Source organism: Magallana gigas, chromosome 4, assembly GCF_963853765.1.
Source record: "Magallana gigas chromosome 4, xbMagGiga1.1, whole genome shotgun sequence".
Classification (NCBI taxonomy): Eukaryota; Metazoa; Mollusca; class Bivalvia; order Ostreida; family Ostreidae; genus Magallana; species Magallana gigas.
In genome coordinates this window covers 47,896,837-47,910,022 of record NC_088856.1, presented here as the reverse complement: position 1 = coordinate 47,910,022, position 13,186 = coordinate 47,896,837, and the positions used below count along the sequence as shown (strand labels likewise).

The window sequence follows — 13,186 nt, the reverse complement described above, 5'->3', positions numbered from 1 at the left end:
ACAGATTACCATAATCAGTCATGAAAGTAAATCATGAATGCGTCTATAAATAGCTTTTTCTACGTATGCACTGGTAGTGTCTCGATTATACAGTGGAAATTTTCAAGAAACAACACAATTCATCAAGACTTTGTTATATTTTATCAATGATCATAATACTTCATAATATTCATCAGGTTTATCAAATAATCTGTTGGTGTTTCTTGGCTTAAAATCACAACTTTATTATGCTGTATTGATAACAACCAAATGTCTTGTGTCATTTACTGGTGTATGAGGCTAAACAAAGTACCCTCTCATTTTAAAGCCCCACACTTCAAAGGCTGATCTGGATGAAAATCCCAAGCTCCTGGACTCTTCCCCCATTTCAACTTCAAACTACAAGCTGACAACATAATGGCTAATGCTGTCACTTAGCAAGTCTGGACACCTCGAGGATGGAATGGCTGGAATTCGCTGCCTTGCGATGAACCGATTCATCAAGCACGCTCACGCATTCCTGGAAACTTTCCAGCATCGCTTGTCCCACTGCCCCTATTTCAAAACAGATAAAATGAGAAAAATTATTTAAATTTTCATATTTTTAAAAATTTGCTTGACTGATTTATTTCAGGTCACAAGGTAGGTAGTCGGAGATTGAGGAAACTGAATTCATGGAATGCTTGATGAAAATGAATAAAATGCAATAAAAAGTGACCTTTTTCTTGTGGTTTGATTTGTTCATAGGGAGTACCGGAGTATAACAAAAATTCAAGATGTGATTTAGATAATTTCAAACATGAGGGCTGGTGTAAAAGTGTATCTATATTGTTCATGCATGGTGCACAGAGATTGTCAATTGAAAAGAAATCATTATTGTGCAGTTACAATCCAGAGATAATTTAAAGATAATGGTTTTCCCAGTATCCTGCTTTAAAATAGATTATTGTATTGGCAGGAGAAAGTAGATGCATAACTAATATGTGTTGAGAAGGGGTTTTCCTGACCAATTTTCAGACTTGTTCCTGTTAAAATATCTATGGTTTTTTTTTCTCTATTGTTTTAAGAAACTGATTAGAAAACAACATTAGCCAAAATGGCTAATTATCAAAATTTATGATTCTGTAGTTCCTTGATCCAGTAATAAAAACAACATTAAAATCTTGGAACCTGACGACTAAAACAAACGAGATGTTTGTGAAACACTTATGTCCCCATCCCATCTAGACCTTTGCAAAGAAAATGAATGGAAACTGCAAAAAATTGGAATTTTCGAAAGTCCACTGTTCATGACTGTCAAAAATTTCTTGATGGTACCCAAAATCGAATTTGACTTAGACATTCTTTCGTTAAAACTGTATACGGATACCAAATTTCATTTCAGTCTGTGCAACCTCTGCGCAAAAAAATGAACGGAAGTTGGTGGACTGACAGCAGCAAAGCAATATCATCAAAGGGGGGGGGGGGGGGGGGGGGGCATAATAATGCATCTCTACAGCAATCAGTTGCAAAACTGTGACTTACTAGTGGATATAAAATAAAATTGAAAGTACATGTACCATTCGTCTTAAGATAGTTAACAAAACTGATGTTAATATGTTAACTTGGAGTCTGAAGTCATTAAATTGAGTTTTCTTTAGCTGATATGTTGAGTGGAAAGTGCTGTATGGGTTTGTCTGACAAATTGACAATTATAATGGGTGAGAAGTCATTCTAAAATTATAGATTTCTAAGATTTTGTGAAAACAATAGCAACAGGAAAGTGGAAACTAAGAAGGAAAGAAAACACTCTTTAAATCTTGAGGAGACAATTGAAAACTATTTTTAAATATAGCCTACAGGGTTGTGTTAAATTTGTAAAATAGCATTACACTTCAAATAGGCAAATCTATTGGATCAATATAAATAAAATCCCTCAAAATGAAATAGTAAAAAACTCAAATTTGGGAAACTTGACTTGTGTCATCTTCACAACGTCAAAGCTTTGTGAATACGGAACTCCACACAATTGTCGAGTTGGTGTAACATAATCACAAAGCACGTTGTAAAGATGGACTTGTGTCATCTTTAAAAAAAATCCTCCTGGGAATTGGATGAAACATTGTTAAAAAAAATAATAAACAAGTGAAAAGCTGTTAATGTGACAGCAAACCGTTTTCTTTTATGTGAACTATCAATAATCCATGTCAACCCTGAATCGATACACACTACCTACCGTATCCAGTGAAATGGAGTAACCCATATGCAATATTTTGCTAAAAAATGACTGTTCAAAAGCTGGTAATTTTTTTCATTAATTATCAGAAATCAAAATCCTAGCAATATGCACACTTCTGATGATATATGTACAATTGATCTGCAAAAGAACAACTTCCTATCTTGAAAACTGTAGGAGGAGTTATCTGTACAATGAGGGTACCATTTTGGCAGCCGCCCACCCATCCGCCCGGCATTTTATTAACCAGATTTTTCCGTTGGAAAACCCAGTTAAAAACTTTGAGAAGTAAACACACAGCTGCATACGTAAAACTTCAGGGGATGACTTGAAAAAATAAAACTTGACATACCCAGACTAGATTTCTTCACTGAGGTAGATTCCTTTATTTTTTGCTTGGTGTCCCTGCTCAAGTGTGTGTAGGATTCCCTAATGGACTCAAAATCTGTCAACAGCTACAAATGTAAGGAGTATAATCATCAATATTCAAACACTTCATTTGAGAAAAAAAAACCTGAACTTTATTTATTTTACAACAATTGATTAACAAGTTCTACAGCTTATATTAATATCTCTCGTTGGCACGAATGTTAGCGTGAGGGGGTCATTGGTGTGGGAAGAAGCTGAAGTACCCAGAGAGAACCCACGTGTCTAAGCGAGCTACCGCCATACCCTATCACATACAACCACTGTCGATCGAACTCGGGTCGCAGTGGTGAGAAGCTAGTGCATTGTCCACTACTCTACTTGGACACCTTCATTTGAGATTACAAAATTTTGTTGTGGACAGTATCCCCCCCCCCCCCCCAAAAAAAAGACTTCAAATCCACATCATTATCTGTAAACAAACAATGACCCTCTGCAAATTAATTTAGTATCAAAATATCATTTGTATTTTGTTATCATGGTTATAATGTTCTGCATAAGCAGAAATATTCATTGAGGATTTAATTTCAATATTTTCGTTGGCATAACGGTCAGCGAAATTATATCCATGACGGATTTCTAACCCAAAGATTAATAAATACAGAGTTTATACGCGATAAATTTTAGAGATTGCGATATGAGGAAATAAAGTGCCAACAAAATTTTATTTGGTTTAAAAACAACGAAAATTTTGACCCAAAGAAAATATGTGCTTCTACAGTATTTCTATATATACTTCCAAATCTTTAACTTAATACAAAAGTTATTTTAAATAAACAAAACAAAAAATATTTTAAGAAAAAGAAATTATGGTCATGTCATTATCTTGGTAACAAAAATTATCTATAGATGGTTTAACTGATGAAAATAATTAATTACATGTTGTTTTATTAGTATGATTTATTATTTGCAATGATTCTGGTTTTTACATACTAGTATAAGAAATTTAAAAGGTGGATCCTTAAAGTGAATGCACATTTATAACGGTGTGTTCAAAATTTGTCAATACATAACAAGGTCTTTGACCTTATACTTATCTAAAAACCACATGACATTATCTCGAGCTGATCAAATGACAATGAAACAGGATGCATCATATGAAGGACATTGTTCCTCTTCAATACACTCACTTAAAATTTTGGCCATTTGATAAGGCCATCCTTAAAAAAATGTTTGTTTGGAATTTTCTAGACCCAGGAGGGAGGGAATTTTTTTTTATCAGCGGGGGGTATTTTAATGAGGGGGGAGGCACTTCCAAACAAACACTAATTTTATTTTGGCCTGAGTTATGGCTTTGTGTAAATAAAAAACATTTAAACAGAATATCCTTATACATGGTCTGCATTTGAAGACAAAATATATTTGAATATGAAATTGTTTTTCCTTGTTTTATTTTTAAATTCTCATAAACTTTTTTAGTTTGGAGCACTTGGCTCAGCTGTAATAGATAACATGTTTTGTGTAATTAAGGCCAGTAATCCAAAGGTTGCTGGTTTGAGCCCTACTTTGGTCACTTAATGTGTTCTGTCCTCAGACAAAGCGCTTTTTTTACCAGGTACATTGTCTCAGTCCACACAGCTACAATGAGTATCGGCTTAGGGAATAACTTGCAATGGACAGCTAAATCCCACAAGAGAAATGTGTATGCACCAGCCTTATGCGCCAAAATTATGGTTTGGAGATGATTAACTTAACAATTTTTTTCTAAATCAGTTCAATTTTGGTGTTTTCACACTGCAATTTTTCAATAAATTTAACGTCATTTACCTTGATAAAAGTTTGAAGCAGATTGTACACTCTCTTGAAGGCGGGACCCAACTCGTTCAGAATGGGAGGGGTCTTGTTGCACCAGTGACTCATCTCATTCTCGTAGCAGTACGTAAACCCAACCACAAGCTGAGATAACTCAGAGAGCACCAGACTCATTGTCTTGCTTGCAATCTCGCCTCGAGATGAATCAGGTGTCTCATATGTGAACTGCAATGAAAAATTATGCTAAGAGTTAAAGAAATGATATTTCAATGTCGGAGAAGATTGAACTTAAATTATACAAAATCACAGTAAGTTAACTACAAAATTGATCAATTATTTCATGGGTAAAATTGATAGGTTGCAATGCTGTTTGGTACTAAATTCATGTGTGAAACCAGATTTTTTTTTTTTTTAATATTAAAACATGCAGATCAATAATATTTACAGAAACATGTAATTAATTTCACTTTAAGGAAGAAGGGTGGAATACCCATTAGGTTTATAGAGAGCCCTCGTTTTCCAAAGGGTTAAAATAGCATAAAACAAGTTCTTTAAAAAAAAAAATTCAAAGCATTTAAAAAGAAAGCAGCAGGTATAAGATCATCTTTCATTGTTATCTCCCATCTCAAAGCAATGACAATTAAATTTGTTATATTGGAGGTGCATGGGGATAAATAAAGTAATATGCACTGAGAAGCTTACACTTTTGTTGACTTCTCTCAGAATTTCCTGTTGTCTTTGAAGGTCTTGTGAAAGTTTCTCAGCCAACTCCATTAAACTATGCAAATCTTGCTTTGGAGGCCTAAACAAAAGAAAAAACTTAATAAATATTTAAATGTAATAATAGTATTTATTAATAAAAGCATGTTCACAAATTCTTTTGATTGATTACACACATGTACATTTTATAAATGAAAACAAATCCATAAGTACATACTAGTAAAAGAAGTTACTAAGTACCGGTATTTGTAAAATTTTCTAAACAGAATATAAATTCATAGAGGTAGAAATTTCAAATCGGTAAAACTGTAACTTGGTTGAAATGATGGTAACAGTAACTGGTTACAAAACAGCACTTGATAATGAGGATAATTTTTTTTTTTTAATTGTTATTTATGGTAAGTGCAGTTTTATTACAAATTTGATTTTGTAACATTTGAGACACTGATATTCCATTGATTTAAATTGGAGACAGTTAATAAGGCCCATGGGCTGAGAACGTGAAGGGAAATTAGTCAATAGGTGTTTTTTTATCATTACCAATAATACTAAAAACATGTGGCCTTGCTATGTCTGTTCAGTTTTCTTTATTCATTAATGAATGATCATACTAAAATCCTGGTTAAGTGTGTAACAATAACTTTTTCAATATTGTACAAACTTTCAATGTACCGGTAAATGATCTGAAAGGATAGCCCCCCAGGCCTATTCATTTCAAACCAAAGATCTTAGGTTAGAACTTATTGTATTTACTTGAATGCTTGAAGGAATACCGCGGTAATACTGTGTCAACTCCAGGCCACATTATATTACCTAAAACACTGAGTAAACTCCGGGCCAAATTACATTACCTGTCTTTATCCACCCCTCGTTCGACCATGGCTACTTCGTACTGCCTCTGTAAGTCTGGGGGGAGGAGGGAGAGGCGGGGATTCAGAACAGAGTCCACCTTCTCTTGATGTAGTAGCGACCTCATTAAATGTGAATCATGGTGAAACTGGTCTTCTAACGCCATGGACTCGCTGTAAAAGATTGGTGCAGGAAACAAATGCTTCATATTGTCTCTATAATAATACTAAATTGCTTGAAAAAGTTGGTACATGAAAATGCATAAAATAGTTCCCCATTTAAATCATATAAACTTGCTTAAAAACATAAAATGAAATAGTGAAACATGCCATTGTGTGATAATCAATTGATTGGAAACATACAGTACATAACATGTTGAAATAATCTTTCAAAAACATACATGTATAGTTGCAGTTTCTACAAGAATAATAATAATTGAATATATCAATTAATTCCAGAATGTCCTAACAAATTTTTCAAAGCGCCCTTACAAATTTTCAAAGAAAAACTATCTAAAGGGTCCAGTGAAAAACAATCATACAGATGTCAGACTATATAGACTATATGGGTAGTTTTTAGTGAGTCTCTCTCTCTCTCTAAATAGATAATGATGAATAATACCTATGTAAATAACTAAAGGTAACAAATGAATACATACTAAATGAATATAAAAAGTTCACATTACTCCCCTCTCTAACCCCCCCCCCCCAATACAAACACATACTGCGGAATCATTAGAATTTGTGGTGGCTCAATTTTTGTGGTAATTATTTGTTGGTAGCCCTCCCTCACGAATTTACATCCTCATGCAATGAAAACAAATTTAGAAAGAGTTATCTTTCTTACTGAAACAGAAAACCGACGCATCCACGAAATTACATACCCACAAATAAGCAAAAAACCCACAATCCACGAAAATTGGCCCCCACAAAATTCAATGATTTCACAGCATACATATACACCTATATAATCAACAAGAGGAGCATTATCTATGCTATTGCTGTTTTCATTGGCTACACTACCTGATTACACCAGGGTTTCTCATGGCCTTGTTGTCAGGGTCATCGGCCGCATCCTTGATACATACAAGGTCAATCAGCTTGTCCATGAAGGCGTCCTGCCTACTGCCCCCAGTGACCCCCTGTGTAAGCCAAAACAGTATTTTTATATAAAAGTACTGAAAGCTAATTATTTTTCCTGAGCAAGTAAATTCTGTGATGATCATGACAACAATCTTGTCACCACATGACATGCAAACCAACTCTTTAACCTATTTATTTCTCTCCTTGGAAAAGCCCCCCCCCCCCCCCCCCCCCCCCCCAAAAAAAAATGTAAAAAAAAAATTCTCAATTGAACACAGGATGTTATGCCTCATTAAAGAAAATATCTAAAACAATGATTACAAACGTGAACAAGCTTACCCTAATCAGATCGACATCATCGTATCTACACAGACCAAGCGTGGATGTCACAAACAACAACCCTGTCAATGTAAATCAGTATGTTGAATGTTGAGAAATATGCATTCATTGGTTTTGATAAATTCAAATGTTAAACATAAGTAATCACAGATTACAAAGCTCACCAAGACGAGACATCACCCTTATGAGACTTCACCTTATGAGACCACCTTTATCATATTAAATTAAAATCATACTTTATGATCTTGGATATTCATGGAATCTGTTTTGACACAATATCGTATATCATCTGTTAAAAAATTGTATGATAATCTTATGTTCATATGTTAATCATTACAATAATATAAAATCAAATATTGCATCCTATCATATTTACAACATATATCATATAATACAATAGTTTATCATAATAAACAATGATGAGATATGATATTGTAACGTATGATATGACATTGTATTGTGTTATACGTTATTGTATTTGATCAAATAATACAATATCATAATATATAAAACAATATAGTATTATATTACAATACCATATTACATAATACATCATTAAAACATATGATATTATATTGTATAATATAGTTTGATATTGTATGATACTGTATCATTTTTGATACATAATATGATATTGTATCATATGATACAATATAATTTGATACTAATAGAATCATTCATTATTACGAGTGTGGGATAGTGAAATTCCACCGAGGGGACAAGATTCACAGTCTAGGACGAGGCTTTGCCGAGTCCTAGACCGTGAATCTTGGCCCCGAGGTGAAATTTCACTATCCCACACGAGTATATAATGAATGATTATTTTTCTCGCATTATATTACCTTAAAAAATGATGTTTGACAACTTTCTGTTATGACGTTCAAAAGATTACTTTCAGTTTATCCCTCCACGTGCTTCAAATAGTGCAAGTCAAAATGAGAGCATACGACAGTTTTTTAAATTAAAAATAGATAAATTGTAATTTATAAAGCAACACAATTACTTAATGGATAATCTCAATGCACCATTTTGCATTTCCCTACAGCAGACAACGTTTGTTTACGTTTTAAAACGGCGTAGTAATACACAGTGTAAGACAGAAAAATCTCACACTGCTGTCTCACACCGGACAAACCGATCTCACACCGGTGATAATGCGAGAAAACATTGTATCATATCAAATGAAACAATACTTAAGGAATGAATTCAATATTTATTTGTTTTATACGATATAAAATGGTTTGGGGCAGTTTACGCTTTATAAACCGCGAAGCGGTTTATGAAAAAGCGTAAACTGTTCCAAACCATTTTATATCGTATAAAATTAATAAATATTGAATTCATTCCTTATAATTTAATTTTTTGGCTGTCAATTGTTGATAAAAACAGTCATTTGATCTATGAAATGACATCAAATTGTACAAAATTCAAACGTAACGTCAGGCGGATTGATACGTTTTTGACGTTAGTCTTATTATGACGTAGGCAACATTCTTTATACGATATAAACTAAAATTTTCAACCAATCAGATAGCGTGTTACAACCAGAATTAAATTATTACGTGATAAAGTAAAATATTATATAATACAATATTATATTATACATATTGTATCATATGATACAATAATATATTTTACAGTATCATACAATACAAGTTCATGTGATGTGATAATACATCATATTAATGATATTATAAACCAATATCATATTATACAATATCGTATGATACGATATTATATAATATTACAGTATCATATTATACAATTTCATGTGATATAATTCTATATTACAGAAACTAATATCATATAATTTTATTATACAATATCGTATGATACAATATTATAAAATATACAATATTGTATCATAGGATACAATATTATATTTTGCAATATCTTATGTAATAGTATCATGTGATAAAATAATAAATTAATAATACAATACAATATTATACCATATTGTATCATAATATACAATGCTTTACATAACAATATCATGATACAATATCATAACATAAAATATCAAAAAAATTGATACAATATCATATCATATCTTATTACTTTTTATAATATTACATATGATATCATATTGTATCATATTAAACAATAGTGTTTCATACTATACAATACTATATCATAGGAATCATGTTATATCATTTATCAACAAACACATCTATCTTTCGAGCAGGTTTGAGTGAGGTAGGAAATTTCTTTAGCATCCTTGATAATGGAGATCAGGCTCTGCATCTGAAGCAACCTCTGCGTTTCATTTATAACATAGTTAAATCAACTATGCAAGCTATTATCTATAAAACATGTGACCTGTTCCAAAAAAACTAAACCTCATCCAGCATCCGAAACCTATGGCTCAGATTCAGCATTCAAGCCTGTCAGGTGCATCAGTATACATAAGACGCATCTCCATGCAAGTTTGGTGAAGTTCAGACCAGTAATAACTAAGATATCATCATCAGAGGGCACTAGCAATTAAAACCTTAACCTGCTCCAGCATCCGCAACCTATGGCTCAGATTCAACATCCATGCCTGTCAGATGCATCTGTATTAAAAGACACACCATCCATTCAAGTTTGGTGAAGTTAGGACCTGTAATAACTAAGATACTCTTTTTAGCATCCTTGATAATGGAGATCAAGCTCTGCATCTGAAGCTTCCTGTGTGATTCATTCATATTACAGTTTAATCAACTATGCAAGTTTGAAATAGTACTATTATCTATTAAACATGTGACCTGTTCCAAAAAACTTAACCATATCCAGCATCTGAAACCTATGGGTCAGACTCAGCATTCAAGCCTGTCAGGTGCATCAGTATCATAAGACGCACGATACATGGAAGTCTGGTGAAGTTAGGACAAGTAATAACTAAGATATAATCATCAGAGGGCACCTGTTTCAAAAAGTTTAACCAGCTCTAAAAACCATAACCTCCTCCAGCATCCGAAACCTATGGCTCAGATCCAGCATTCAAGCCTGTCTGGTGCAGCAGTATCATAAGATGCACCATCCATGGAAGTCTGGTGAAGTTAGGATAAGTAGTATCTAAGATATAATCATCAAAGGGCACCTGCAACAAAAACTTTAACCTGCTCCAAAAACCTTAACCTCCTCCAGCATCCGAAACCTATAGCTCAGATTCAACTTTTAAGCCTGTCTGGTGCATCAGTATCATAAGACACACCATCCATGCAAGTTTGGTGAAGTACGGACCTGCAGTAACTTAGATATTGCTATCAAAGGGCACCTGCAACAAAAACTTTAACCTGGTCCAACAAACTTAGCCTCCTCCAGCATCTGAAATTTAGGACTCAGATTCAGCATCCAAGTCTTTCAAGTCCATAAGTAGGTCCAGATGCATCATCCATGCAAGTTTGGTGAAGATAGAACAAGTAATAGCTTAGATACAGGACCTGCAACAAAAACTTTAACCAGGTCCGACACCGACGCCGACGCTGAGGGTATAGCATAAGCTCCCCCTGACATCGTCTCGGTGAGCTAAAAAATGTACAATGCAATAAAATACATACTTGTAATTAACCCCCTTGTGTAGCAGACCTTTAATTTTTGAACAAGTAATGAATCATGCTAAACATCTCAGAAAAGGTAGGAAATTATTGTTCAAGACACCATATAAGTTTAGTTATCACTGAACCTTATTGTAGAGGGGTTTAATCCAATCTCCTTAAAGAGAAATACTTTGCTCACTTCAAAAGATCAAAACTTCAGAAGATTTCAGGGTAACAACATTATTATTTTATTATGTATGCTTTCACAATATTTGTTTAATGCCAAATTTTGAAAATATCTTGTTTTTTTTGTCCTTGCCATATGGAACAGGTCCAATATTCTATATAAACTTATGATTCTACTTATTTATTATGATATGTAATTGTTTTTGGAAATGCAAAACACAAATTAATTACTTTGAACTCTGGAGTCTAGTTTTGATTCTGCAGTTGCAAACCTTGGCTCGATGTATTCATGAAGTTTTGAGTCAAACCTGAAAAACAAGAACAATTTTAATAATGAACAATAGATTTCCCTCCATTTTGAGGGAACTATGGCCATTAAAAATTATGAAAGCACATGCATGCAATGAAATTTTACTGCGTTCATTAAAAATGTCTATTGACTTCATTTTGAGTTTGGAACAGACAAATAGCAGGTTCTGGACAAGGGAAGAAAAATTTTTTGGTAGTTGACTTAGATATGAAAATTAAGATAAGAACTAACAAATTCAATCATCAAGACACTGACAAAACAACTAGCCGGGATATTTACTATTTTTTAGATGAATGTGATGGTTCTAAAAAAATAAGTTTATTGTTGTCTCAAATGTCTGATCAATTTTGCGTGAAAAATAGAGTAATATTGGTAAACTTGTGCAATGTGGTTCAAATAATGCTGTATTTATTTTTAATGTAAAACATTCTTTCACATATAAATGAGTTTAATTTAAGGATTCCCCCCCCCCCCCCAATAAAATAATAGTGAATACATTTCATATAAATAGCTTTGTTAATTAAATAGAATTACGGAAAAATTAATTCAACCGATCCAAGTACATTTAAATGATAACTTGCTCATATAATGAATTTATTGATGATATTGTGAAACTTTGGTCACTAACTTTGAAAAGAGCCACTGAAGCAATTTAATCCTCGGTTCTCCTGGCTTGTAGATCATTTCTATGATCCATGAATCGTCTACTCCCTCTGTGTAAGGGCATCCTAGTTTCTGTAGAAAATTTTAGGTACATATAAGCATCAATTGATATTACTGTATGAGATACTGCTGTTTCAAACGACAAAGAAACAGACAATAAGAAACAAAGCCGAGGCCAAGCTGGGTGAAGCATGTTTAACTTTTAGGTAAGTTATGTCCCTGAACCAACACCCACTTCTCAAGTTAGCTTTTGTATTTTTATCCAAAGTTTTTTTGTGGCTTTGTCATTTGAAATTTAACATTTTTTTGCATTTTGAGACAAAAAGATGGCGACAAACCCCTTCTTCATTTGAAGTTCTTGCAAAGGTTTGGATCTCTCCATCAGGGACGTATATACTATATATAAATATATATAACGTTACGTCCCTGCAGAGGTCCCCGTCTCAATTATATCATTAGACATGTTCAACGATTTGAATTCTATATTTTCTTCATCAAATTAGTTATGCATGTACTTTTTAAATCAGAAAGACATAATTTAAATATACATTACATCTAATCTTTCTCTGAATGATGATAATAAGTTTTTCTGTTTCACATTTTTTGAACTGAGCGCCATATTGTTTACATTTTTTTTCTAACAATATCTGAGAATGTCGATCCCGATATTAAAAAAATACATTTTATGTGATTTTACCGATTTTATCTGTTTATATCTATTATCATTTTAATCTTTTAAAATATCACTCAACTAGTTTAACATACTATTTGATCAGCTTCTGTTACTCGACTTATATTCCATATATGTTTATTTTATCCCACGGTACGTCGAGTTTCAAACTAAACTCGAATTACTTTCGAGTTTCGTGTTAAATTAATTGATTTTTATTTTACATTGAGCTTCAAGTTTTATCTATTCACGTTACTCAATTTAATTAGATATCGCATTTCTAAAGTTCATTTTATCCCATTTAACGTCAAGTTTCAAATGTAATGTAACCACTATTGGCAACTTAAAATGTTTTCACTCCATTTTTCGCCGAGTTTTAAGTTTAATTTACTAGTTTTACCCAAAGTAATTTCGAGATTCCAACGGCTTAACATACTGTTTAGCATTCATTTTATTTCATTTTAAGTTGAGTTT

The 13,186-nt window shown here is 32.9% G+C and overlaps 1 protein-coding gene across 1 annotated transcript; it reads right to left on the bottom strand.

The window, feature by feature from the left end:
• Positions 1-124: 124 nt before the first annotated feature.
• LOC105342197 (HAUS augmin-like complex subunit 7) lies at positions 125-12,695 on the bottom strand. The gene is made up of 10 exons (XM_066082653.1): positions 12,596-12,695; positions 12,008-12,114; positions 11,301-11,377; positions 7,363-7,424; positions 6,964-7,082; positions 5,944-6,114; positions 5,075-5,174; positions 4,388-4,597; positions 2,547-2,649; positions 125-534 (listed from the first exon to the last, which is right to left on the bottom strand). The coding sequence occupies exons 1-10, from the start codon at positions 12,659-12,661 to the stop codon at positions 410-412; spliced, it is 1,140 nt and encodes a 379-aa protein (XP_065938725.1). The 5' UTR covers positions 12,662-12,695; the 3' UTR covers positions 125-409.
• Between the last annotated feature and the right edge of the window lie 491 nt (positions 12,696-13,186).

Bases quoted from the DNA above. Each gene is read 5' to 3' on its own strand.
- LOC105342197 (XM_066082653.1), bottom strand. From the start codon at position 12,661: ATGGCGCTCAGTTCAAAAAATGTGAAACAGAAAAACTTATTATCATCA. The intron at 11,378-12,007 runs GTTAGTGACCAA...CTTGTTTTTCAG, and splicing joins CTTCAGTGGCTCTTTTCAAA to GTTTGACTCAAAACTTCATG. The intron at 7,425-11,300 runs GTAATTAATTTG...TTACATTGACAG, and splicing joins ACTAGACTCCAGAGTTCAAA to GGTTGTTGTTTGTGACATCC.